The sequence below is a fragment of the Pseudophryne corroboree genome, chromosome 4 (assembly GCF_028390025.1).
Source record: "Pseudophryne corroboree isolate aPseCor3 chromosome 4, aPseCor3.hap2, whole genome shotgun sequence".
Lineage (NCBI taxonomy): Eukaryota > Metazoa > Chordata > Amphibia > Anura > Myobatrachidae > Pseudophryne > Pseudophryne corroboree.
The window spans coordinates 869,338,564-869,365,695 of NC_086447.1; the positions used below are offsets into that span (position 1 = coordinate 869,338,564).

The 27,132-nt window shown below is 45.3% G+C and overlaps 1 protein-coding gene and 1 pseudogene across 4 annotated transcripts in view; one reads left to right on the top strand and one right to left on the bottom strand.

Moving 5' to 3' along the window:
- The window catches only part of TTBK1 (tau tubulin kinase 1), a 209,155-nt gene that overhangs the window by 80,285 nt on the left and 101,738 nt on the right, over positions 1-27,132 (top strand). For all 4 annotated transcript variants that reach the window (XM_063918755.1, XM_063918759.1, XM_063918756.1 and 1 more), the window contains 4 exons: positions 1,213-1,278; positions 2,768-2,860; positions 2,954-3,079; positions 13,578-13,732. In XM_063918755.1, coding sequence (XP_063774825.1) covers positions 1,213-1,278; positions 2,768-2,860; positions 2,954-3,079; positions 13,578-13,732 — 440 coding nt within the window. The remainder of the gene's footprint in view (positions 1-1,212; positions 1,279-2,767; positions 2,861-2,953; positions 3,080-13,577; positions 13,733-27,132) is intronic.
- LOC134912783 (5S ribosomal RNA) lies at positions 16,074-16,192 on the bottom strand (annotated as a pseudogene).

The following is a 27,132-nucleotide window of genomic DNA, read 5'->3' on the forward strand; positions in this document are numbered from 1 at the left end:
ATTATTATTATTATTACTCATGTTCAGATATTTTTGTTTTATTATATTTTATATTAAGTTTTACACCCATTGGGTTTTCATCAGATAGACGTATCCAGTGGTGGTTTATTAATTAGTGGTTGAGGACTTGGATGATGAACTGTATACCACAGGCGTATAGATACTGTACAAGATAGCCTGTTATACAGTCATCTTTAGGATCTGGTACAATACAGTACATAGGGGTATGTACTAAGCCTTGGAGAGAGGTAAAGTGTACAGAGGTAAAGTACCAACTAACCAGCTCCTAACTGTCATTTTTCAAACACAGCCTGAATGTGGCAGTCAGGAGCTGATTGGCTGGTACTTTATCTTCATCCACTTTATCTGTAGCGAAGTCTTAGTACATAGTCGCCTTAATGACAGGTGTGGCGATTCTGAGACGGACACAGGTAAAGCTTACCTCTGCGCATGCGTCTGGGATGTTTACTACGAGGGATCCATGCAATTTCAATAGGCGTTTCTGGGGGGTAACAGGAGGGGGGGGGGATTTTGGTTACATAAACTCCACTAGCAAGAGAGTGGAGCACTGGTCACCTGGATATTGCATGGGAGGAGCAAGTCGGCGGGGGGCCCTACCCATACGAGCTTACATACTGTACTATGTAAGGGGAAACAGTTGGACGGTGAACTGGGAATGATATACGGTGGTAGAGGTAGAGGAGAATAGGGACTAGTTATTTTTTGGCACAGTTGTCAACATCCTCCAATTATCAAACAGTAGCAAGACGCCTATATACACACCAGCATTGAAGCAAGATACCCGTAGAAATTGTATTATCACTATATTGGTAACGCTATATCCCTATTCTATATATATATAATTGTTAGAGTTAGTGTCAGAATGTGAGCTCTAAAGGAATGGGGATTGGTTTGGTCAGAGACCCTCTGTTCCATTATCTCCTACAGCCACATGTATATAGTTATAGCCAAACATTATTACATTACATTATTAGTGCAGAACTTAGAATTCATGTTTTCACAGGATAGCCTGGAAAGTAAGAGTAAGCTGAAACAGCCATCTCATAGGTAGCAATGCTCCAGGAAACGAGTAGTCCTCTTGCTGTGCTTTTAAAAGCTGTGCAAGGCTGGTGTATGAGCACACAGGGACTGCCTACAGACTTATGCCCATCACTTGCAGGAGTAGTAATCTCTGTCTGCCTCCATTCACAGCCTCGCAATGTCGCCGGCTTCCGTGGCACTGTCCGCTATGCATCAGTCAATGCACACAAGAACAGGGTAAGATCTGTTTTCTTAGTTCAGCCCCATCCAAGAACAAGCAGAAATCTTTTACTATGTGATATTGACTGTCTGACTTATATTACTGTTCTTAGTGCAATGTCCTCTAGCAGCTGTGTAATGATCCTACGTCTATTGTATATGGCATTATCCTACATCTACTGTACGTGGCATTGCCCACTGTGTCTGCCATGATCCTACTGTACGTCTACTGTATGTGTCTTTGTCCATTGTATCTGCCATTATCCTATGTCTACTGTATGTCATTGTCCATTGTATCTGCTATGATCCTCTGTCTATTGTACTGTATGTGGTATTGCCCATTGTGTCTGCCATGATCCTATATCTGCTCTGTATATGGCATTGCCCATTGTATCCACGATGATCCTCCATCTACTCTATATGGCATTGTATCTGCCATGATCCTCCACCTACTGTATGTGGTATTGCCCATTGTGACTGCCATGATCCTATATCTACTCTGTATGGCATTGCCCATTGTATCCATGATATTTCTCCATCTACTGTATATGGCATTGTCCATTGTATCTGCCATGATCCTTCGTCTACCGCACAGGTTCTCAAACTCGGTCCTCAGGACCCCACACGGTGCATGTTTTGCAGGTTTCCTCACAGAATCACAAGTGAAATAATTAGCTCCACCTGTGGACCTTTTAAAATGTGTCTGTGAGCAATTAATACACCAGTGCACCTGCTGGGTTACCTGCAAAACATGCACTGTGTGGGGTCCTGAGGACCGAGTTTGAGAACCACTGGTCTACTGTATATGGCATTGTCCATTGTATCTGCCATGATCCTTCGTCTACTGTATATGGCATTGCCCATTGTATCTGCCATTATCCTTCGTCTACTGTATATGGCATTGCCCATTGTATCTGCCATGATCCTCCATCTACTGTATATGGCATTGCCCATTGTATCTGCCATTATCCTTCGTCTACTGTATATGGCATTGCCCATTGTATCTGCCATTATCCTTCGTCTACTGTATATGGCATTGCCCATTGTATCTGCCATGATCCTCCATCTACTGTATATGGCATTGCCCATTTTAGCTGCCATGATTCTACATCTTCTGTATGTGGCTTTGCCCATATTATCTGCCATAGTCCTCCATCTATTGTACGTGGTATTGCCTATTGTATCTTCCCATAATCCTCCATCTACTGTGTGTGGCATTGTCCAATGTATAATATACTTAAGTTGCTCTGTCTACTACAGTGCGTGCCCTTTTTCACTACATAACTGCATATGCCTCATTACTCAGCCAGTTGTTATACAGTATGTTATGCCCTCTGTTGTTCTACTTAGTCCCTTGTGTCTGGTGTTTCTACCGTTCTTCTGTAGTCTACTGTTAGGTTGTCATACTCATTCCTCAGCCTTAAACTATATTACTCCCTGTTGCCCTGTATAACAATGTTTATTACTTTGCTTGACTCGATAGCCTTTTTTTACCCTCTTTATCTAGGAGATGGGGCGACACGATGACCTGTGGTCATTATTTTACATGTTGGTGGAGTTTGCGGTTGGGCAACTGCCCTGGAGAAAAATCAAGGACAAAGTAAGAGAGACGGAATACATTATCTGTGCTGTGTAATAAGGTTGTTGCAGTAATAGTGTGGAGTGTGACCCTCTCGCTCTCTCTGGTCTACAGGAGCAGGTGGGGATGATTAAAGAGAAGTATGACCATCGAATGCTCCTGAAACATATGCCTTCCGAATTCCACCTCTTCCTTGAGCACATATCCACTCTGGACTACTTTACTAAGCCAGACTATCAGGTACCTGTGTCACATTATCAATGCATCTCCAGCGCATTGTGCAGCTACATCGCACATGACAAGTATACATTGGGATCGCTCTGCAGAGACTGAAAGTGTACACCATGTGGTCATCGCACCAGCCCATGTGTACCTTCTACAGACATAGCAAGATTCCCAGGTTTTTCTCAGGGCACGGGCAAACTACCCAGGTCTCACATATGTCTGAAATGCACAGACCCGGCAACTCCAGCTCTTAATCAGGGCCTTTCTCGGCTAAAGTCTGAATGATGTGACCTGGGAATTTACTCCCGGGTTGTACCTATAAGCCTGGCGTTCAGGGCTGCCTGGAGGGGGCGGGCCTACTGCTGCAGTCTGTGCTGCAGTGTTTAGTAGAAGCAGCCTAGCAACACAGACGCTGCCCGTGGTTGGGAGGTCCGGTGGCTGGTGTATGACATGTATGTGTGTGTGTGTATGAGAGTGACATGTGTGTGTAAGGAATGTATGAGTGTGACATGAGAGCAGCCTAGTGTGAAAGACGGACCTCGAGCAAAATCTCAGGATTTGTCAGAGGTGAAAAACCCGGGTCTGAGCAGAGAACTTCCCGGGTCGTATGTCTGAAAGTGGTATTAGAGACAAAGAATCTGATTCTGAGGTGGAAGTAAAAGCATAAAATAGGAAGTCATACCCCTTTCAGACATACAGCAAAAACCTGGGCTTTTGCCCGTAAATGTGCATCGACTCGGGTTTTTGCTGTGTCTGAACAGAAACAACACGGGCCGAAGTCCCGGTTCCACACCCCTGCTCTGTATCAGGATTTTTCCTGGGTGCGACCCTGGTCGCTTCCAGTGTGACTCATCCAGACCGGGTTTTTAGACCTAGGTTGGAAGAAAAGTGTCTGATTGGCTGTTCGGCTAATGGTTATAACGGAACCCAGCTCAGGTTAGACTATTACATAGTAGACAGGGCGATTGCCGTATACTTACAGGAAGGTCACACATGAGAAGGCAGATCTGACACTGAGGAGTGGTAATGTGGCTGATAGCCGGGTGTGGGAGGAGGAATGTGAGTGGGAGCAACTACCTGTGTACCTGGACAAAACCACGTTGCACTGCTGGTGGGGCAAATGTAACGTGCAGAGAGATTAGATTTGGGAGGGGCGTAATCAAACTGAAATCTAAATAGCAGTGTTAAAAGAAAGCTGTCCAGCATTTGTAGGCTACATGCAAAGGCAGCCAGTGTTTACCCTGCATGTGAAAAATAAATAAATACATGTATTTCTCCCCTTTCAGTTTGTTCCAGATACAAAGTTAGTTGCTTTTTAGCTCCCAACTCAGAATCAGCCCCAAAGACAGGTAATCATATAAAGGTTTGTTATGCACATATTGTCATGTAGATAACGGGGTGACTAGAGAAGAGAGCTGCCATCTTTTTGCCTATGGGGTAAGTCTGAGTAAGTGGAGCAGTGTCAGCAAACCATACAACCGAACAATGGCCCTCATTCCGAGTTGTTCGCTCTGTAATTTTCTTCGCATCGCAGCGATTTTCCGCTAATTGCGCATGCGCAATGTTCGCACTGCGACTGCGCCAAGTAAATTTGCTAAGAAGTTTGGTATTTTACTCACGGCATTACGAGATTTTCTCTAACGTCCTAGTGGATGCTGGGGACTCCGTAAGGACCATGGGGAATAGACGGGCTCCGCAGGAGACTGGGCACTCTAAAGAAAGATTTAGTACTACCTGGTGTGCACTGGCTCCTCCCTCTATGCCCCTCCCCCAGACCTCAGTTAGAATCTGTGCCCGGCCAGAGCTGGGTGCTTTTAGTGGACTCTCTTGAGCTTGCTAAGAAGAAAGTATTTTAGTTTAGGTTTTTTATTTTCAGAGAGCTTCTGCTGGCAACAGACTCTCTGCTACGTGAGACTGAGGGGAGAGAAGCAAACCTACTAACTGCGGCTAGGTTGCGCTTCTTAGGCTACTGGACACCATTAGCTCCAGAGGGATCGAACACAGGTACCTAACCTTGATCGTCCGTTCCCGGAGCCGCGCCGCCGTCCCCCTTGCAGAGCCAGAAGTACAGAAGCATGAAGACATCGAAATCGGCGGCAGAAGACTCCTGTCTTCACTTAAGGTAGCGCACAGCACTGCAGCTGTGCGCCATTGCTCCCGCAGCACACCCGCACACTTCGGTCACTATAGGGTGCAGGGCGCAGGGGGGGGGGTGGCGCCCTGGGCAGCAATTAAGGTACCTTTTGGCAAAATAATACATATATCCAGTCAGGCACTGGATATGTGTTCGAGCCCCCGCCATTTTTTACACATAGAAGCAGGACAGAAGCCCGCCGCTGAGGGGGCGGGGCCTTCTTCCTCAGCACACCAGCGCCATTTTCTCTTCACAGCTCCGCTGAAAAGACGCTCCCCGGGCTCTCCCCTGCAGTATCCAGGTGCAAAAAGGGTAAAAAGAGAGGGGGGGCACATAAATTTAGGCGCAAAACGATCACAAACAGCAGCTACTGGGTAATCACTAACGTACAGTGTAATCCCTGGGTTATATAGCGCTGGGGTGTGTGCTGGCATACTCTCTCTCTGTCTCCCCAAAAGCCTTTGTGGGGTCCTGTCCTCAGTCAGAGCGTTCCCTGTATGTGTGCGGTGTGTCGGTACGTCAGTGTCGACATGTTTGATGAGGAAGGATATGTGGAGGCAGAACAAGTGCAGGTGAATGAGGTGTCGCCGCCGACGGTGCCGACACCTGATTGGATGGATATGTGGAAGGTGTTAAATGATAATGTAAGCTCCTTGCATAACAAGCCTCGGGACAGTCAGGGTCTCAACCCATGCCTGATCCTACAATGCAGAAGCCGTCAGGGTCTCACAAGCGCCCACTATCCCAGATGGTTGACACAGATGCCGACACGGAGTCTGACTCCAGTGTCGATGACGATGATGCGAAGTTGCAGCCTAAAATGACAAAAGCCATCCGCTACATGATTATAGCAATGAAGGATATATTGCACATATCAGAGGAAAACCCTGTCCCTGACAAGAGGATTTATATGTATGGGGAGAAAAAGCAAGAAGTGACTTTTCCCCCTTCACATGAATGAAATGAATTATGTGAAAAAGCGTGGGATTCCCCTGATAGGAAAGTAGTTATTTCCAAGAGATTACTGATGGCGTATCCTTTCCCGCCAACGGACAGGTTACGCTGGGAATCCTCCCCGAGGGTAGACAAGGCGTTGACACGCTTATCTAAGAGGGTGGCCCTGCCGTCTCAGGATACGGCCGCCCTAAAGGATCCTGCGGATAGAAAGCAGGAAGCTATCCTGAAGTCTGTTTATACACATTCTGGTACTCTACTGAGGCCAGCAATTGCTTCGGCCTGGATGTGTAGTGCTGTAGCAGCTTGGACTGATAATCTCTCGGAGGAGTTAGATACCCTGGACAGGGACACTGTTCTACTTTTTTTTTAAAAATTATTTTACATAAACACACGCATCCTTTGTCCCTACTACCCTCCTCACACATTTCTAGTCACATCACACTTTGATATTGTACATTTTTCTTTTATTTCATTTATTCCGTCACTCTCATTCACTCCTTATTTATTTCATGTGTCCTATTACTAATCTCCATTTTTTATTAATATCTCACCATTTTCATTTTCATTTACACACTCACACATATATATATATATTCATTCCCATTATCCCTTATTATATTTTTTCCACCCATTCCTTCCCTTTTCACCAATACCGCAGCAATCATCCCAACTTCTATCTATTTAAAAAAAGTCTCCTTCCTATTCTCTATTTTCCAACTTATATGAGTCCTCACATCAATGCATCTCTATTTATGCATCCCTAATGCATCTCCATTTATATTTCCTTATGCCAGTCTCCCCCCTCTTTCTTGATCCTTATCTTTCTATCCTTTCCCTTTTCCATCATGGCCGAGACATTTTTTCAGTGCAAGGATCCTATTGGTTAATCCTACCATCCATCATCCCTTCAACGATTACCATTGGTCAAACTGGTACTCATAGCCTGGTCACAGGAGAGCAGCAGAGAGAGGCTCTCGTGACCAAGCCTTCCTAGGTGAAACGCACGTCGAGCGACGTCCCCTGTGACGTCACCGCGGCAACGCCCAGTCCGGAAGCGGGCGGCCGCGTCTCTCACATTCAGCGGGTGCAGGCCTGGGAGACATCTGGACAAACACTGGCAACACACAGCGTGGTCGCGGTAATATACCCCTCGATCACCAACCAGACTATTTATTACTCTCTCCCCTACAAACATTTACTCCTGCAGCGGCACTTTACAGCTACAGGACTATTGTATAAATTACTTATTGATTGTACCATCTCCCCGCTCATGCCCTTATGGATGTCAATTTATGACATACTACTTATGCTATTTACCATGAATTAATCCACTACTGCATGTTTTCTTCTAACAGTAGTTTTAGATTGTAAGATATTCTCTCATGTTATGCCAGTTCCTAAGGTTTAAGCATTTTCTTTGTGAGCCAGCCCTGAGCTCAAAATCATTTCTTTTGTGAGTTATCTCTCTAATATTTTTAAAGCCATGTTATTCTCTAAACAGGAGGTTACAAGGCTCAAGTAATTTCTCTATACTATGCTATGTCAGTCTCCAATCAGGAGGTTATAGGGTTCAAGTAATTTTTCTTGTGAGCCAGTCTTGAGCTCTAAACCTATATCTTTTGATCTACCTGTCCCTATATTTATGGAGCAAACAGCAATGCACATTCTTTAATATTTATTTTGTTTTGTTCCCTACTTATGTTGCAAATAACTGTGCACATTTTTCAGTATTTACATTTTCAGTGTTTTCATTGATTACTTGCTTTATAATTCTGTGTGAGCCAGCCCTGAGCTCTTAATATACCTGTTGTACTGAATCTGCTATATATACAACATATTTTGTGATAGTATATTTTTTCACACTATCATCTAGAAATCACTTGAGCGGTGTGTTGATTCCTCTGTGATTTTCCCAATTTAGAGAGTTGTATACCTCTCTACTATATTATACTATTTCTGTTTCTCTTCCCATTTTTATTCTTACCACACACTCTTCTCTGGAAATATCTTTCGGACCATTTTGTCCTGATCTATGCAAAGTACAAATTAAGCAGAGTGTGACCTATCTTTCTCCTTCACTAAACGGCCCACGGCCATACTACCCTGAATACGCCCGATCTTGTCCAATCTCGGAAGCTAAGCAGATATGGCCTGGTCAGTACTAGGAAGGGAAACCTGAGAATATCAGGTGCAGTGGGCCATTTTTAAGGAAAAGAGACCATTTTCAAAACACTCTCTTGTTTGGAAAAATCAATTCGAACAGTGAGGTACCGATCCATTAGAGTACAGAATTAGTGGTGGTTTCCCCCTTCCCTCTTCCATATCTTTTCTTTTCCTTTTTTCTTTTTTTCTCTCTTTTTCTTTTTCTCTTCTCTCTTCTTCCTTTTTCTTCCTTCCTCTTTTCCTTCTCTGGCCCACTGCCTTACTACACCAACTTCCTGATATTACCAGGTGCAGTGGGCCTCCATTCTTCGTCCCAACCCACTCCCTCCTTTCCAAACCCCCACTCCATTTCTCAACCCCCACACCCCCCCTTTTTTTTCACAACCCCCCTTTCCCCCCCCCCCCCCCCACCACCAAGGGGAGTCCAATTATTCTTCCCGCCCCTTTATCACAATTTATCACATCCATCCCCAGCTCCTTTTAAACCTTAGAAGTTCTGCTCATATCTTCTACTAAAGATATCCATAATCCAGGCATGCACAGTGATTCCCTGGACACCCGGGACCTCAAGATACTTTTTGGTATCTTCTATCACTTCTTTGATATTTTCACCTATTCATCTATCTTATACCTCATTTGTTAAAAAGGTTAAATAAGATTTTTATATACATACACAACAATAGACACGAGTTTCAAATTTTTGACAAAAAGGTTTTTTTATTCAAGGATTGATTAAAGGTTAAGTTTTATTATTTTTCGTCACACAAATTATTTCTAACACAACAAAAGAGTGCTCCCAAAAAAGTTTTTTTTGTCTTTTTCTCCTTTCTTCCCAACACTGTTCTACTGACCCTGGGACATATCAAGGACGCTGTCCTATATATGCGCGATGCCCAGAGGGACATTTGCCTGCTAGGCTCTAGAATAAACGCAATGTTCATTTCTGCCAGAAGGGTCTTATGGACTCGGCAATGGACAGGGGTTGCCGACTCTAAAAAACACATGGAGGTTTTGCCTTATAAGGGTGAGGAATTATTTGGGGACGGTCTCTCGGACCTAGTTTCCACTGCTACGGCAGGGAAGTCAAATTTCCTGCCTTATGTTCCCTCACAGCCGAAGAAAGCACCGTATTACCAAATGCAGTCCTTTCGTTCGCAAAAGAGCAAGAAAGTCAGAGGGGCATCTTTTCTTGCCAGAGGCAGGGGTAGAGGAAAAAAGCTGCACCATGCAGCTAGTTCCCAGGAACAAAAGTCCTCCCCGGCTTCCACTAAATCCACCGCAAGACGCTGGGGCTCCACAGGCCAGGAGCGGTGGGGGCGCGTCTCCGAAATTTCAGCCACCAGTGGGTTCGCTCACGGGTGGATCCTTGGGCGATACAAATTGTGTCTCAGGGATACAAGCTGGAGTTCGAAGTGACGCCCCCTCACCGTTACCTAAAATCAGCCTTGCCAGCTTCCCCCAGGGAAAGGGAGGTGGTGCTGGCGGCAATTCACAAGCTATACCTCTAGCAGGTGGTAGTAAAGGTTCCCCTCCTTCAACAGGGAAGGGGTTACTATTCCACTATGTTTGTGGTACCGAAACCAGACGGTTCGGTCAGACCCATCTTGAATTTAAAATCTCTGAATATTTATCTGAGGAAATTCAAGTTCAAAATGGAATCGCTCAGAGCGGTCATTGCAAGTCTGGAAGAGGGGGATTTCATGGTGTCTCTGGACATCAAGGATGCTTACTTGCATGTCCCCATTTAACCGCCTCATCAAGAGTACCTCAGGTTTGTGGTACAGGACTGTCATTACCAATTCCAGACGCTGCCGTTTGGCCTGTCCACGGCACCGAGAATATTTACCAAGGTGATGGCGGAGATGATGGTGCTCCTTCGGAAGCAAGGAGTTACAATTATCCCATACTTGGACGATCTCCTCATAAAGGCGAGGTCCAGGGAGCAGTTACTGATCAGCGTAGCACACTCTCAGGAAGTGTTGCGGCAGCACGGCTGGATTCTGAATATTCCAAAGTCGCAGCTGATCCCTACGAAGCGTCTGCCCTTCCTGGGCATGATTCTGGATACAGGCCAGAAGAAGGTATTTCTCCCGGAGGAGAAGGCTCAGGAGCTCGTGACTCTGGTCAGGGACCTCCTGAAACCAAAACAGGTGTCGGTGCATCACTGCACGCGAGTCCTGGGAAAGATGGTGGCGTCATACGAAGCCATTCCCTTCGGCAGGTTCCATGCCAGGATCTTTCAGTGGGATCTGTTGGACAAGTGGTCCGGATCGCATCTTCAGATGCATCGGCTGATCACCCTGGCCCCCAGGGCCAGGGTGTCTCTTCTGTGGTGGCTGCAGAGTGCTCACCTCCTCGAGGGCCTCAGGTTCGGCATACAGGACTGGGTCCTGGTGACCACGGATGCAAGCCTCCGAGGATGGGGGGCAGTCACTCAGGGAAGAAATTTCCAAGGGCTGTGGTCAAGTCAGGAGACTTGTCTGCACATAAATATCCTAGAACTAAAGGCCATATACAACGCCCTAAGCCAAGCGGAGCCTCTGCTTTGAGACCAACCAGTGCTGATTCAGTCAGACAACATCACTGCAGTGGCCCATGTCAACCGACGGGGCGATGGCAGAAGCCACCAGGATTCTTCGTTGGGCGGAGAATCACGTGCAAGCACTGTCAGCAGTGTTCATTCCTGGGGTCGACAACTGGGAAGCAGACTTCCTCAGCAGACACGACCTCCACCCGGGAGAGTGGGGACTTCATCAAGAAGTCTTCACGCTGATTGCAAATCGATGGGAACTCCCACAGGTGGACATGATGGCGTCACGCCTCAACAAAAAGCTAAACAGGTATTGCGCCAGGTCAAGGGACCCTCAGGCGATAGCTGTGGACGCACTAGTAACACCATGGGTGTTCCAGTCGGTCTATGTGTTTCCTCCTCTTCCTCTCATACCCAAGGTGCTGAGAATTGTAAGAAAAAGAGGAGTGAGAACAATATTCATTGCTCCGGATTGGCCAAGAAGGACTTGGTACCCGGAACTGCAAGAAATGCTCACAGAGGACCCATGGCCTCTGCCCCTCAGACAGGACCTGCTACAACAAGGGCCCTGTCTGTTCCAAGACTTACCGTGGCTGCGTTTGACGGCATGGCGGTTAAACGCCGGATCCTAGCGGAAAAGGGCATTCCGGATGAAGTTATTCCTACGCTGATAAAGGCTAGGAAAGACGTGACAGCAAAACATTATCACCGTATATGGCGAAAATATGTTGCTTGGTGTGAGGCCAGGAAGGCCCCTACGGAGGAATTCCAGCTGGGTCGATTCCTGCACTTCCTACAGTCAGGAGTGACTATGGGCCTAAAATTAGGATCCATAAAGGCCCAGATTTCGGCCCTATCCATTTTCTTTTAAAAGGAACTGGCTTCACTGCCTGAGGTTCAGACGTTTGTTAAGGGAGTGCTGCATATTCAGCCCCCTTTTGTGCCACCAGTGGCACCTTGGGATCTTAACGTGGTCTTGGGTTTCCTGAAATCCCACTGGTTTGAGCCACTTAAGACCGTGGAGCTAAAGTATCTCACATGGAAAGTGGTCATGCTGTTGGCCTTAGCGTCGGCTAGGCGTGTGTCAGAATTGGCGGTTTTGTCATGTAAAAGCCCCTATCTGGTTTTTCATATGGACAGGGCAGAATTGCGGACTCGTCCGCAATTTCTACCAAAGGTGGTGTCTTCGTTTCATTTGAACCAACCTATTGTGGTGCCTGCGGCTACTCGTGACTTGGAGGATTCCAAGTTGCTGGACTTGGTCCGGGCTTTGAAGACTTATGTTAACAGAACGGCTGGAGTCAGGAAGACTGACTCGCTGTTTATCCTGTATGCATCCAACGAGCTGGGTGCTCCTGCTTCAAAGCAAACTATTGCGCGCTGGATCTGTAACACGATTCAGCAGGCTCATTCTGCGGCAGGATTGCCGCATCAAAAATCAGTGAAAGCCCACTCCACAAGGAAGGTGGGCTCTTCTTGGGCGGCTGCCCGAGGGGTCTCGGCATTACAGCTTTGCCGAGCTGCTACTTGGTCGGGTTCAAACACTTTTGCAAAATTCTACAAGTTTGATACCCTGGCTGAGGAGGACCTTGTGTTTGCCCATTCGGTGCTGCAGAGTCATCCGCACTTTCCCGCCTGTTTGGAGGCTTTGGTACAATCCCCATGGTCCTTACGGAGTCCCCAGCATCCACTAGGACGTTAGAGAAAATAAGATTTTACTCACCGGTAAATCTTTTTCTCGTAGTCCGTAGTGGATGCTGGGCGCCCGTCGCAAGTGCGGACTTTCTGCAATACGTGTATATAGTTATTGCTTAATAAAGGGTTATGTTATATTGGCATCCTTTGGTTGATGCTATGTTGTTTGTTCATACTGTTAACTGGGTAAGGTTATCACAAGTTATACGGTGTGATTGGTGTGGCTGGTATGAGTCTTACCCTGGATTCCAAAATCCTTTCCTTGTACTGTCAGCTCTTCCGGGCACAGTTTCCTTAACTGAGGTCTGGAGGAGGGGCATAGAGGGAGGAGCCAGTGCACACCAGGTAGTACTAAATCTTTCTTTAGAGTGCCCAGTCTCCTGCGGAGCCCGTCTATTCCCCATGGTCCTTACGGAGTCCCCAGCATCCACTATGGACTACGAGAAAAAGATTTACCGGTGAGTAAAATCTTCTTATTTTTTCTTCGTTCTGGTGATCGGAGTGTGATTGACAGGAAGAGGGTGTTTCTGGGCGGAAACTGTCCGTTTTATGGGAGTGTGTGAAAAAACGCTGCCGTTTCTGGGAAAAACGCGGGAGTGGCTGAAGAAACGGGGGAGTGTCTGGGCGAACGCTGGGTGTGTTTGTGACGTCAAACCAGGAACGATGAGCACTGAACTGATCGCACTGGAAGAGTAAGTCTCGAGCTACTCAGAACCTGCACAGAAAAATCTTTTCGCAATATTGCGAATACTTCGTTCGCAATTCTGCTAAGCTAAGATACACTCCCAGAGGGCGGCGGCTTAGTGTGTGTACTGCTGCGAAAAGCGGCTAGCGAGCGAACAACTCGGAATGAGGGCCCATGTTCACTATAAAGTGACAAAATACAGATTCCACAAAGTGCTTTCAGCTTACACTGTTATGGACTGGAAAACACAGAGTACAGTAACTGGTGGTACATTAAGAGGGCACTGCTCGGTGTATTAGGGAGAATACCTATCCTCTGAACACGCTGTGACCAGGTTTCCTTGTTGCAGATGATCATGTCTGTATTTGAGAACAGCATGAAGGAACGTGGGATCACAGAGAATGAGGCCTTTGACTGGGAGAAAGGAGGAACGGACATCTTGCTCTCCACCAGCACATCTACACCCCCACAGCAGAACACCCGCCAGACAGCTGCTATGTTTGGGTGAGATAAAGGACAATTGACCAGAGATTATTATTATCCTTTATTTGTATTGCGCGACAAGGGATATGCAGCGCCCAATTACAAAGCACAATATATAAATGAAAAATCAAAACGGGACAATAGTGACTTACAGTTGAAGACAATATAGGACAAGTTAAGGGTAAATAACACGGACATAAGTATCAGGTGGCAGAAAACCGCGGGATTAGGTGCCGTTGAGTATGTCTAATTAAGAGAAGGATAAGCACATGAGGATTGGGGGCCCTGCTCGTGAGAGTTTACATTCTGAAGGATTAGTTCTATAGATACTTATAATATACCATTCTCTGAGAAGATGCTGTTTTGACCCCACATCTTGTCAGCTAGTTTTAAGTGAATGGCGATATGCATCACCGCTTGGAGAGTGATTAACCCCTTCAGTTGCGTGTTTTCAATTTAAAAACACACCCTGGGGGGGGGGTTTAAATTGAAGTGGGAGGAATGGGGGGGGGGATTGATGGTGCAGGGAGAGGTAATCGCCTGACGATGCCCGCGGGGGATCTCCAGCCCCAGTGCTGATTTGCGGTGCCCGGGAATCAGCATAAGCCATTTTACAGCTAAGCCCGACCCCCGGCCAATAGGAGTCTGGGCGGTGGGCTAAACTCCATAATGGAGTATGCTGATTCCCGGGCGCCATGCACGCTGCACGGCTGTCCCCGGGGAATCAGTCAGTAGTATGCCCGGAAATCTTCCAGGGTTCCAGAGTTCCGAGCAAGCCACTGAAGAGGCTAATGGAGAGAGATAAAGTGCCAACCAATCAGCTCCTAGCTGCCACATGCTGCGTTTGAAAAATGACAGTTAGGAGCTGACTGGTTGGTACATCTCGCCCATATGTCTGCTTTAATGGAACATGAATAGGTTACTGCCGAATTTGTGGTGGGGAATAAACGTTCCTGCTAAAGTACCAAAATATCTTACAGACCAAGGCATAGTATAAGTGTGTAGACAAATAGTTATATCCTGCGCTCACCTTCCTTGGGTATCGGTTGTGGCAGCAAAATTGCAAATGAGGCTAAACCCACAACCTCACAATATAATGACAAGAAAAAGATTTTGCAACTGCGCCTGGAAAGTATATGAATTGGCAATGTTTGGTAATATACCTGTTTTATTAAATAATCAGGGTAAGCTACATAAATAGTAATGCAAACACAAGTGCTGTTTTCTAGTAATAAGGAAAAATGAGAAAAGAAAAAAAGAAAGAGATGGAGAAGAAAAATAATAATGAAATATAGCAAAGATGATAAACGACAATGCTAACAAAAGTTACAAAAAAAACAGAAGGTTTGAAAAAATTGTATATGCGTGCATACACAAAATACTGTGAAATCAAGTCTATCGTCCAAGTGTTGTGCTGGAAAGGAGCGTGGCGTCCCACCTCCTTATTAACGCACTTAATGTTTGAGAAATTGTCTGTAACTGTATTCCTCCACACAGTTCTGGTTTAATAAGTGCTCCAAAGTGAATTAACGTTGCTCTGTGTTATACTGTAGATAAGTCTATTGCAAGCAATGATGCTAAGCAAGTGTCCTTTATGGGATTCTTTATTCCAGCAGCGTTTAGGTGAAAGGGGTACCCCCGGTGGGTAAACAGGGGAAATCTCAGAGGGATCGGTAATAAATAGCTCCGGACTGGCCGCTGTCTGACCTCTGTCTGGAATAATGAAAAAGCACCTGTTAATACAGACGCCGTCCACCAGCCCGATCGAAGGGACGCGGTCCTGTCTCTGAGGGGAAAGTGACACCGGCTTAGAGACCCGAAACGGGACTGTCCGCCGTGTACTCCCCCCTTTACAGAGCTGTTACCTGTGTCTCCTGTGATCGTATCCCGGCGTCCGTCTCCACTCAGCTTCGAACAACAAGGAGAAAAGAAGACACTTTTTTGTGTGCACTCTTAATTTGAACAATATATAGACTTGAACAAGATGAGATATAATGTTTAAAATCAATTTTTATTAACACAAATTAAGATATTAAGTGGTTAATGAGAGAAGGAGTAGTCAAAAAATGAAAACAATATAAACAATTAGCAAATTTGCTGATAAGATAGTGATGTTTATGCAGTCCTGGCTGGCGGAGTTAGATCTAAATGCGGTAAATTAATTGAATATTTACATATTAGAATATTTGAATGGTACGTTCTACTGACAAAGATCAACAAAGTTGTGACCCTGTCCTATATTGGTGCCAGTAATATGCTTTAATGAAGAAGTGCAAGTGAATAGAAAGAAAAGCAAAGGAAATAAGAGAGCAGAGTGAATCTGCTGTCAGTGTTAGACACTGAGCATGTGGGACCAATGCGTGCTCTACTAAACTGAGTATTCCTCAATGGTCCCCCACTTGAGTACTGACCCAGCCCAACACTGATTAGCTTCCAAGTTCGGACGGTTTTGGGCGTTTCCAGTGTGATATGATAGTAGGGAAATTGAAACGCCAATAGGAAGCTCTGGAATCACTGATGAGAGTTTACGAATTACATAGTATCAAAGTAAAGTGACAGAAGTTAACTGATAGAAGAAAATAGATGGATCTGCTGCCAGTGTTAGACGGGGATATACCCAGAATCAGTGGTGAGAGTCCATGAAATTAAATATAGATAGAAGCAAGGAAGAGAAGTACACATTGGTACCTATATCAGTTGAATGATTTAGAATTCTCAGAAAAAGAGAAAAAAAGAGGAAAGGCACATGTCGGAATGGACTGATCAAAATTAAACATCCATACAAATATGCAGTTGCTGAATTAAGACAAAATAGTAATAATGTCACTAGATAAGATGCTGGATTGTAGTCCAATATGTGCAGAATGTGATCTCTTTAATTATGTTATTCAGGTATCAGGTATCGCGTCCTTACCCAAAAATAAAATTACAACTGAGTTAATACTAGGTACAACAACGGTACTTCAATCTCTATATTGATACTCGATATAATGAAGAGACGTTTCTGATGGTAGTATTCTTCTAAATAAACAGTGCAAGATAACAATGTACCCAGTAATATTGCAGTAAAAAGGCACAAGAGGGCAGGGGGGGGGGGGGGGGGGGGGGGGGGGAGCAAGGGTCGCATGAGTCATGTATACAACATGAGATGCAATCTCAATGAAAGATACAATGTATTATAAGAAACTAGCCCCTGTAGGAAAACAGAACTAGAATGGAAGATAATATTGAAGCAGGTATAAAGACAGTGAGCTCAATAAATGTCAATATCACAGCGCATGTATAAATATTGCTAATCTTGTAGCAAGTATAAAGACAATGTGCTAAATAAATTTCCACTCAGCTTCACCATGCGTCCTCCGGCTCCTGGTGCTGAATCTCCTTCCTGGTTGTCGGGACTTGCGGTCACGTAACTCCGAGCTCCGTTCTAGTCTCTGCGCACCTCCGGAGTCACTTGCACGCCAGAAGTGCTGAGATCTTAGATTGAAATCACTCGGAGCGGTGTCTGATGTTACCACGTCACCTTCGGCAAGCTGCACCCAACATGTTTGGCTGTTAATCCAACTTTGTTGCAGTGGTATTTAATCTTGTGACTTGAAGAAACACCAGTTAACCCCTGGAATGCTGGAGTCAAAGCAACAATTCCTCTTCTTACATTCCGCTGCACTTATTGTGGGGTAGCCGCCACAATAAGTGCAGCGGAATGTAAGAAGAGTCACAAGATTAAACACCACTGCAACAAAGTTGGATTAACAGCCAAACATGTTGGGTGCAGCTTGCCGAAGGTGACGTGGTAACATCAGACACCGCTCCGAGTGATTTCAATCTAAGATCTCAGCACTTCTGGCGTGCAAGTGACTCCGGAGGCGCGCAGAGACTAGAACGGAGCTCGGAGTCACGTGACCGTAAGTCCCGACAACCAGGAAGGAGATTCAGCACCAGGAGCCGGAGGACGCATAGTGAAGCTGAGTGGAGACGGACGCCGGGATACGATCACAGGAGACACAGGTAACAGCTCTGTAAAGGGGGGAGTACATGGCGGACAGTCCCGTTTCGGGTCTCTAAGCCGGTGTCACTTTCCCCCTCAAAGACAGGACCGCGTCCCTTCGATCGGGCTGGTGGACGGCGTCTGTATTAACAGGTGCTTTTTCACTATTCCAGACAGAGGTCAGACAGCGGCCAGTCCGGAGCTATTTATTACCGATCCCTCTGAGATTCCCCCTGTTTACCCACCGGGGGTACCCCTTTCACCTAAACGCTGCTGGAATAAAGAATTCCATAAAGGACACTTGCTTAGCATCATTGCTTGCAATAGACTTATCTACAGTATAACACAGAGGAACGTTAATTCACTTTGGAGCACTTATTAAACCAGGACTGTGTGGAGGAATACAGTTACAGACAATTTCTCAAACATTCGTTAATAAGGAGGTGGGACACTTGGACGATAGACTTGATTTCACAGTATTTTGTGTATGCACGCATATACAATTTTTTCAAACCTTCTGGTTTTTTGTAACTTTTGTTAGCATTGTTGTTTATCATCTTTGCTATATTTCATTATTATTTTTCTTCTCCATCTCTTTCTTCTTTTTTCTTTTCTCATTTTTCCTTATTACTTAGAAAACAGCACTTGTGTTTGCATTACTATTTATGTAGCTTACCCTAATTATTTAATAAAACAGGTATATTACCAAACATTGCCAATTCATATACTTTCCAGGCGCAGTTGCAAAATCTTTTTCCTATAGTATAATTGTGGATAGGTATAGTATGTTATGGTATATGTAGGTATGGATAGGTATAAGTATAGTGTATATATAAATGTGTATAGATATGGATAGGTGTAATCTGCTACAGTGTTATATGTATTATTTGGTATAGTATAGGCAAGTATAGATATAGTATAGTATGGTATTGATAGGTATAATATAGGTATAGATGTGTATGGTATCTTATATTATAGACCATGGATAAGATACATTATAGATATGGATGTGGGCATAGTATAAGTATGTACTGGTATAGTATGGTATGGGTAGGTATAAGTTTAGTATATAATATATATATATATAGGAATCGTATAGGTATGTATCGGTGCAGTATGTTATTTGTATTATTAGATAAATAGGCCCAGATTTATTAAGCTTTGGAGAGTGATAAATAGCACTGTGATAAAGTACCAACCAATCAGCTCCTAACTGCCATGTTAGAAAAATGACAGTTAGGAGCTAATTGGCTGGTGCTTTATCACTGTGCTATTTATCACTCTCGAAGGTTTGATAAATCTGGGCCATAGTATGATATAGTATAGTGTAGGTAAGGATATATATAGTATAGTATTGATCGATATAATATAGGTATATATTATAGATACGGAGAAGGTAATGTATAGGTATGAATAGGCATAGTATAATTATGGATAGGTATGGTGTATTGATAGGTATAAGTATAGTGTATGTATGTATGTATGTATGTGTGTATATATATATATATATATATATATATATATATATATAGATACTTTTAGATATGGATAGTTATAGTATAGGTATGTATCGGTATAGTATGTTATATGTGTCATTAGGTATAGTATGATATAGCGTAGATAAGGATATATATAGAATAGTATTAACAGATATAATATAGGTATAGATATGTATAGTATCATATATTATAGATATGGATAAGGTAAAGGATAGGTATATTATAAGTATAGATAGGTATAATATAATTATAGCATATATATGTATGCGTATAGTATGGATATGGATAGGTACCGGATGTATCGGTGCAGTATATTATATGTATTTTTAGTATAGTATGATATAGTATAGGAGATAGATAGATAGATAGATATAAAGAATATGGTTTAATATAGGTATACTATGGTATAGATATGTGTAGTATCATATATTATAGATTTAAGTAAGGTAAAGTGTAGGTCTGGATAAATATAGTATAAATATCTATCTATAGATATAGTGTGATAAAGTATAAGTATGGATAGATATAGTGTGATATAGTATAATTATGGATAGATATAGGGCTGTATTCGATAGCAAACCTGACAGGTTTGGCCCCGTCCCGACAGTGCAGTCCGACTTTTTTTAAAGTCGGATTGATATTGGGGGTAATCCCAAGTTGATCGCAGCAGGACATTTTTTAGCAGTTGAGCAAAACCATGTGCACTGCAGGGGGGGCAGATATAACATGTGCAGAGAGAGATAGATTTGGGTGTGGTGAGTTCAATCTGCAATCTAAATTGCAGTGTAAAAATAAAGCAGCCAGTATTTACCCTGCACAGAAACAAAATAACCCACCCAAATCTAACTCTCTCTGCAAATGTTATATCTGCCCCCCCTGCAGTGCACATGGTTTTGCCCAACTGCTAAAAAATATCCTGCTGCGATCAACTTGGAATTACCCCCATTGTCGGAAATTGGGCTAAAACCTTTTCGGGTTTGGCCCCGCTTTCGACAATACACACGGGTCGACGGCTGAAGCCGCCGATCCGCGTGTATTCCGACACTCTTCCGACAAGTCAGGTTTCCCGACTTGTCGGAAGAAAAGGCCCAACATTGAATAGGTCGGAACCCCTTCCGACATCAGTCTGTCGGAAACTGCCGTCTTTCCAACAAGACGGCAGTTTCCGACTCCAATTGAATACGGCCCATAGTATAGGTCTGGATAAGGTCAAATATAAGTATGGCTATATATATATATATATATATATATATATATATATGATATAGTATAGGTATGGATAGATATAGTGTGATATAGTATAATTATGGATAGATATAGTATAGATCTGGATAAGGTAAAATATAAGTATGGATATATATGTAGTATGATATAGTATAGGTATGGATAGATATAGTGTGATATAGTATAATTATGGATAGATATAGTATAGATCTGGATAAGGTAAAATATAAGTATGGATATATATGTAGTACGATATAGTATAGGTATGGATAGGGAATAGACCCTGTGGGTCAGCAACAAGCAGCTTCTGATGATAAAATGATATGCAGCATGCCTATATTCTGTGTGTGACTGTATTTGCATACAAAATGCTATGCTACAGTGTTTTCCTGGAAATAACTGTAACTTGGCATTTTGTATGCAAATACAGTCGGAGTCACACACAGTGCGTTGTTTCCTGCGAAAATGCTGATTAAAATATGCAGCATGCCTATATTCTGTGTCAGTGGCGTGCGGTGAGGTCAGTGGCTGGTGAGGCATGCCCACTAAAGCCACCGCTATGGCCGCTGCCAGAGGCGAGTTTAGACCTCATGGAGCCCTAAGCAACACACGGATTTGGGGCCCCCTTCCTCATACAATCCATAGCACTATATCATGTCATCACAGCCCCTGGCTGTGCCTGCTGTGCTTGTGTCTCCTTCTACCTGCACTACAGCAGTAGGGGGCAGATTCTGGAGCCTCCTCTCGGACAGCATATGGACAGACTTTGCTCACCTCCATTCTCCGCCAGCAGCAGCAGGTCTCCCAACAACTGCGCTGCTGCTTGTGATGGAGGCTGGAGACAAGTAGAGTCATCCCTGGCCATCTGTACCAGTCTAGGAATGGGCTCTACCTGGCGCAGTTTAAGAACAGGCTGCAGGCAGGGAGGGTTGGGGGGGTTGTTGGGATCCTGCACATCGGTATGACGCTGTCGGTATTCTGACCATCGTTATCTCAAGCGCCAGGATTCTGATACCATCCCTCACAGAGATCGAAGTGGAATTTTGAAGTGGGGATATGGAAAAGTGAAGGTTGCAATTATGTGCGCGCCGAAGGCGCATGCGCTCTGGATAAGGCGGCGTGGCCATTCACAAAGGGCGCGTGTCCTTCCATGTAGTTTACCACACCATATACCCCACAATAGTAGAACCCCTTATACTGTCTAGTACTGGTGCCCATTTCACATTATACCACACAGTATATGCGGAAATTTACATTGTAGCACACAGAATGATCCGACATTCACATTGTAGCACACTGAATGATCCGACATTCACATTGTAGCACACAGAATGATCCGACATTCACATTGTAGCACACTGAATGATCCGACATTCACATTGTAGCACACTGAATGAGCCGAAATTCACCTTGTAGCACACTGAATGATCCGATATTCACATTGTAGCACACTGAATGATCCGATATTCACATTGTAGCACACTGAATGATCCGACATTCACATTATAGCACACTGAATGATCCGACATTCACATTCTAGCACACTGAATGATCCGACATTCACATTGTAGCACACTGAATGAGCTGAAATTCACCTTGTAGCACACTGAATGATCCGATATTCACATTGTAGCACACTGAATGATCCGATATTCACATTGTAGCACACTGAATGATCCGACATTCACATTATAGCACACTGAATGATCCGACATTCACATTCTAGCACACTGAATGATCCGACATTCACATTGTAGCACACTGAATGAGCTGAAATTCACCTTGTAGCACACTGAATGATCCGATATTCACATTGTAGCACACTGAATGAGCTGAAATTCACATTGTAGCACACTGAATGATCTGATATTCACATTGTAGCACACTGAATGAGCTGAAATTCACCTTGTAGCACACTGAATGATCCGATATTCACATTGTAGCACACTGAATGATCCGATATTCACATTGTAGCACACTGAATGATCCGACATTCACATTGTAGCACACTGAATGATCCGACATTCACATTGTAGCACACTGAATGATCCGACATTCACATTCTAGCACACTGAATGATCCGACATTCACATTGTAGCACACTGAATGATCCGACATTCACATTGTAGCACACTGACTGATCCGACATTCACATAGTAGCACACTGAATGAGCTGAAATTCACCTTGTAGCACACTGAATGATCCGATATTCACATTGTAGCACACTGAATGATCCGATATTCACATTGTAGCACACTGAATGATCCGACATTCACATTATAGCACACTGAATGATCCGACATTCACATTCTAGCACACTGAATGATCCGACATTCACATTGTAGCACACTGAATGAGCTGAAATTCACCTTGTAGCACACTGAATGATCCGATATTCACATTGTAGCACACTGAATGAGCTGAAATTCACATTGTAGCACACTGAATGATCCGATATTCACATTGTAGCACACTGAATGAGCTGAAATTCACCTTGTAGTACACTGAATGATCCGATATTCACATTGTAGCACACTGAATGATCCGATATTCACATTGTAGCACACTGAATGATCCGACATTCACATTGTAGCACACTGAATGATCCGACATTCACATTGTAGCACACTGAATGATCCGACATTCACATTGTAGCACACTGAATGATCCGACATTCACATTGTAGCACACTGAATGATCCGACATTCACATTGTAGCACACTGACTGATCCGACATTCACATAGTAGCACACTGAATGAGCTGAAATTCACCTTGTAGCACACTGAATGATCCGACATTCACATTATAGCACACTGAATGATCCGATATTCACATTGTAGCACACTGAATGAGCTGAAATTCACCTTGTAGCACACTGAATGATCCGATATTCACATTGTAGCACACTGAATGAGATGAAATTCACATTGTAGCACACTGAATGAGCTGAAATTCACATTGTAGCACACTGAATGAGCCGAAATTCACAATGTAGCACAGAGAATGAGCTGAAATTCACATTGTAGCATACTGAATGAGCCGACAGTCACATTGTAGCACACTGAATGAGCCGACAGTCACATTATAGCACACAGTATGAGCCGAAATTCACATTATAGCACACTGAATGAGCCCACAGTCACATTGTAGCACACTGACTGAGCCGACAGTCACATTGTAACACACTGAATGAGCCAAAATTCCCATTGTAGCACACTGAATGAGCCGACAGTCACATTGTAGCACACTGAATGAGCCGAAACTCACATTATAGCACACAGAATTAGAGATGAGCGGATTCGGTTTTACTCGGTTTTACTCGGTTCTCAAAACGACATCTTATTGGCTCACGGATGTCACGTGTTTTGGATAGCCAATAAGATTCGGTTTTGAGAACCGAGTAAAACCGAGTAAAACCGAATCCGCTCATCTCTACGCAGAATGAGGCAAAATTCACATCTGGTATATGACTATGCTGCGATCACCCCCGCTGGTGGCTCATGTGGTGTATACATACATCACATGAGTCGCCAGCGGGGGTGAGCCTAGCAGTCTCAGCGGAGCCCTAGGCACAGCACTGCAGCTTCTCCCGGCCGACACTCAATGAGCCACCAGCGGGGGGTGAGCGCAGGATAGTGTCAGTGAAGCCCCGGGCACGGGCTGGCACTACAGCTTCCCCCAGCCGCCCAATACCCCAGAAACCAGGAGGCTGACTGTGAGCTGGGGGTGGAGCCATGGGCAGTAAATTTCTCAACCCGCGGCTCCACCCCCAGCTCACAGTCAGCCTCCTGGTCTGTTGCGTGTGCAGCCACGGCGACATAATTATGTCACGGCACCCACCGGCAAAAAGATAGATTGGCGCCACTGGGTGGGGGGAGTTTGGGAATTTACAAGCTACTCACCAGTCACCGGTGTCTGTCAATAGCGGCTGTGGTCTCTCACATATTCCCAGATGCTGCGGCCAAGCCTCTGCAACTTCTCCTGCGCTCCCTCCTGGTGATAGCCCAGCTCAGCTGGCAAGCAAACGGCGGGCGGTAGTGAGGTGGAGGGGGGAGATGAGCAGCACTGGCAGTGAGCAGGGGGAGGGGTGGGAGTCTGTGGGGAAGATGAGCAGCGCTGGCAGTGAGCGGGGGGAGATGAGCAGCACTGACAGTGAGCGGGGAGGGGCTGTGGGGAAGATGAACAGCACTGGCAGTGAGCGGGGTGGGAAGTGAGAAGCACTGGTGGTGAGCGGGGTGGGAAGTGTAAACACTGGTGGTGAGCGGAAGGAGAGGTGGGGGCTGTGGGGAAGATGAGCAGCACTGGCAGTGAGCGGGGGATGACCAGCACTGACGGTGAGCGGGGGGGGGGGGGGGGGTGATGAGCACTGGCGGTGAGTGGGGAGGGAGAGATGAGCAGCATTGGCACTGAGGGGGGGGGGATGTGCAGCACCAGCGTTTGTTTGGGGGTTGGGGGGGTTGGGAGATGAGCAGCACTGATGGTGAGTGGGGGGGGGAGATGAGCAGCACCAGATGAGTGGGGGGGGTGATGAGCAGCACTGGCACTGAGCAGAGGGGGGGGGGGGGGGAGAGATGAGATGAGCTGCACTGATGGTGAGCTGGGGGGGGGAGAAGATGATGATCAGCACCATGAGAGCGGGGGGGGAGATGAGATGCACCAGCGGTGGTTGGGGGGGAGAAATGAGCTGCACTGATGGTGAGTGGGGGGGAGAGATGAGCAGCACTGGCACTGAGCAGGGGGAGGGGGGGAGATGAGCGGAGGGATGAGCTGCACTGTTGGTGAGCGGGGGGTGGGGGGGAGATGAGCAGCACCAGGTGAGCGGGGGGAGGGGGGGGGGGGAGACGGGCAGCACTAGCACCAAGCGGGGGGGAGACGAGAAGCACCAGCGGTGGTTGGGGGGGAGAGATGAGCTGCACTGATGGTGAGTGGGGGGTGGGGGGGAGATGAGCAGCACTAGGTGAGTGGGGGGGGGGGGAGAAGATGATAATCAGCACCATGAGAGCGGGGAGGAGATGAGATGCACCAGTATAGGTATGGATAGGGAATAGACCCTGTGGGTCAGCAACAAGCAGCTTCTGATGATAAAATGATATGCAGCATGCCTATATTCTGTGTGTGACTGTATTTGCATACAAAATGCTATGCTACAGTGTTTTCCTGGAAATAACTGTAACTTGGCATTTTGTATGCAAATACAGTCGGAGTCACACACAGTGCGTTGTTTCCTGCGAAAATGCTGATTAAAATATGCAGCATGCCTATATTCTGTGTCAGTGGCGTGCGGTGAGGTCAGTGGCTGGTGAGGCATGCCCACTAAAGCCACCGCTATGGCCGCTGCCAGAGGCGAGTTTAGACCTCATGGAGCCCTAAGCAACACACGGATTTGGGGCCCCCTTCCTCATACAATCCATAGCACTATATCATGTCATCACAGCCCCTGGCTGTGCCTGCTGTGCTTGTGTCTCCTTCTACCTGCACTACAGCAGTAGGGGGCAGATTCTGGAGCCTCCTCTCGGACAGCATATGGACAGACTTTGCTCACCTCCATTCTCCGCCAGCAGCAGCAGGTCTCCCAACAACTGCGCTGCTGCTTGTGATGGAGGCTGGAGACAAGTAGAGTCATCCCTGGCCATCTGTACCAGTCTAGGAATGGGCTCTACCTGGCGCAGTTTAAGAACAGGCTGCAGGCAGGGAGGGTTGGGGGGGTTGTTGGGATCCTGCACATCGGTATGACGCTGTCGGTATTCTGACCATCGTTATCTCAAGCGCCAGGATTCTGATACCATCCCTCACAGAGATCGAAGTGGAATTTTGAAGTGGGGATATGGAAAAGTGAAGGTTGCAATTATGTGCGCGCCGAAGGCGCATGCGCTCTGGATAAGGCGGCGTGGCCATTCACAAAGGGCGCGTGTCCTTCCATGTAGTTTACCACACCATATACCCCACAATAGTAGAACCCCTTATACTGTCTAGTACTGGTGCCCATTTCACATTATACCACACAGTATATGCGGAAATTTACATTGTAGCACACAGAATGATCCGACATTCACATTGTAGCACACTGAATGATCCGACATTCACATTGTAGCACACAGAATGATCCGACATTCACATTGTAGCACACTGAATGATCCGACATTCACATTGTAGCACACTGAATGAGCCGAAATTCACCTTGTAGCACACTGAATGATCCGATATTCACATTGTAGCACACTGAATGATCCGATATTCACATTGTAGCACACTGAATGATCCGACATTCACATTATAGCACACTGAATGATCCGACATTCACATTCTAGCACACTGAATGATCCGACATTCACATTGTAGCACACTGAATGAGCTGAAATTCACCTTGTAGCACACTGAATGATCCGATATTCACATTGTAGCACACTGAATGATCCGATATTCACATTGTAGCACACTGAATGATCCGACATTCACATTATAGCACACTGAATGATCCGACATTCACATTGTAGCACACTGAATGATCCGACATTCACATTGTAGCACACTGAATGAGCTGAAATTCACCTTGTAGCACACTGAATGATCCGATATTCACATTGTAGCACACTGAATGAGCTGAAATTCACATTGTAGCACACTGAATGATCTGATATTCACATTGTAGCACACTGAATGAGCTGAAATTCACCTTGTAGCACACTGAATGATCCGATATTCACATTG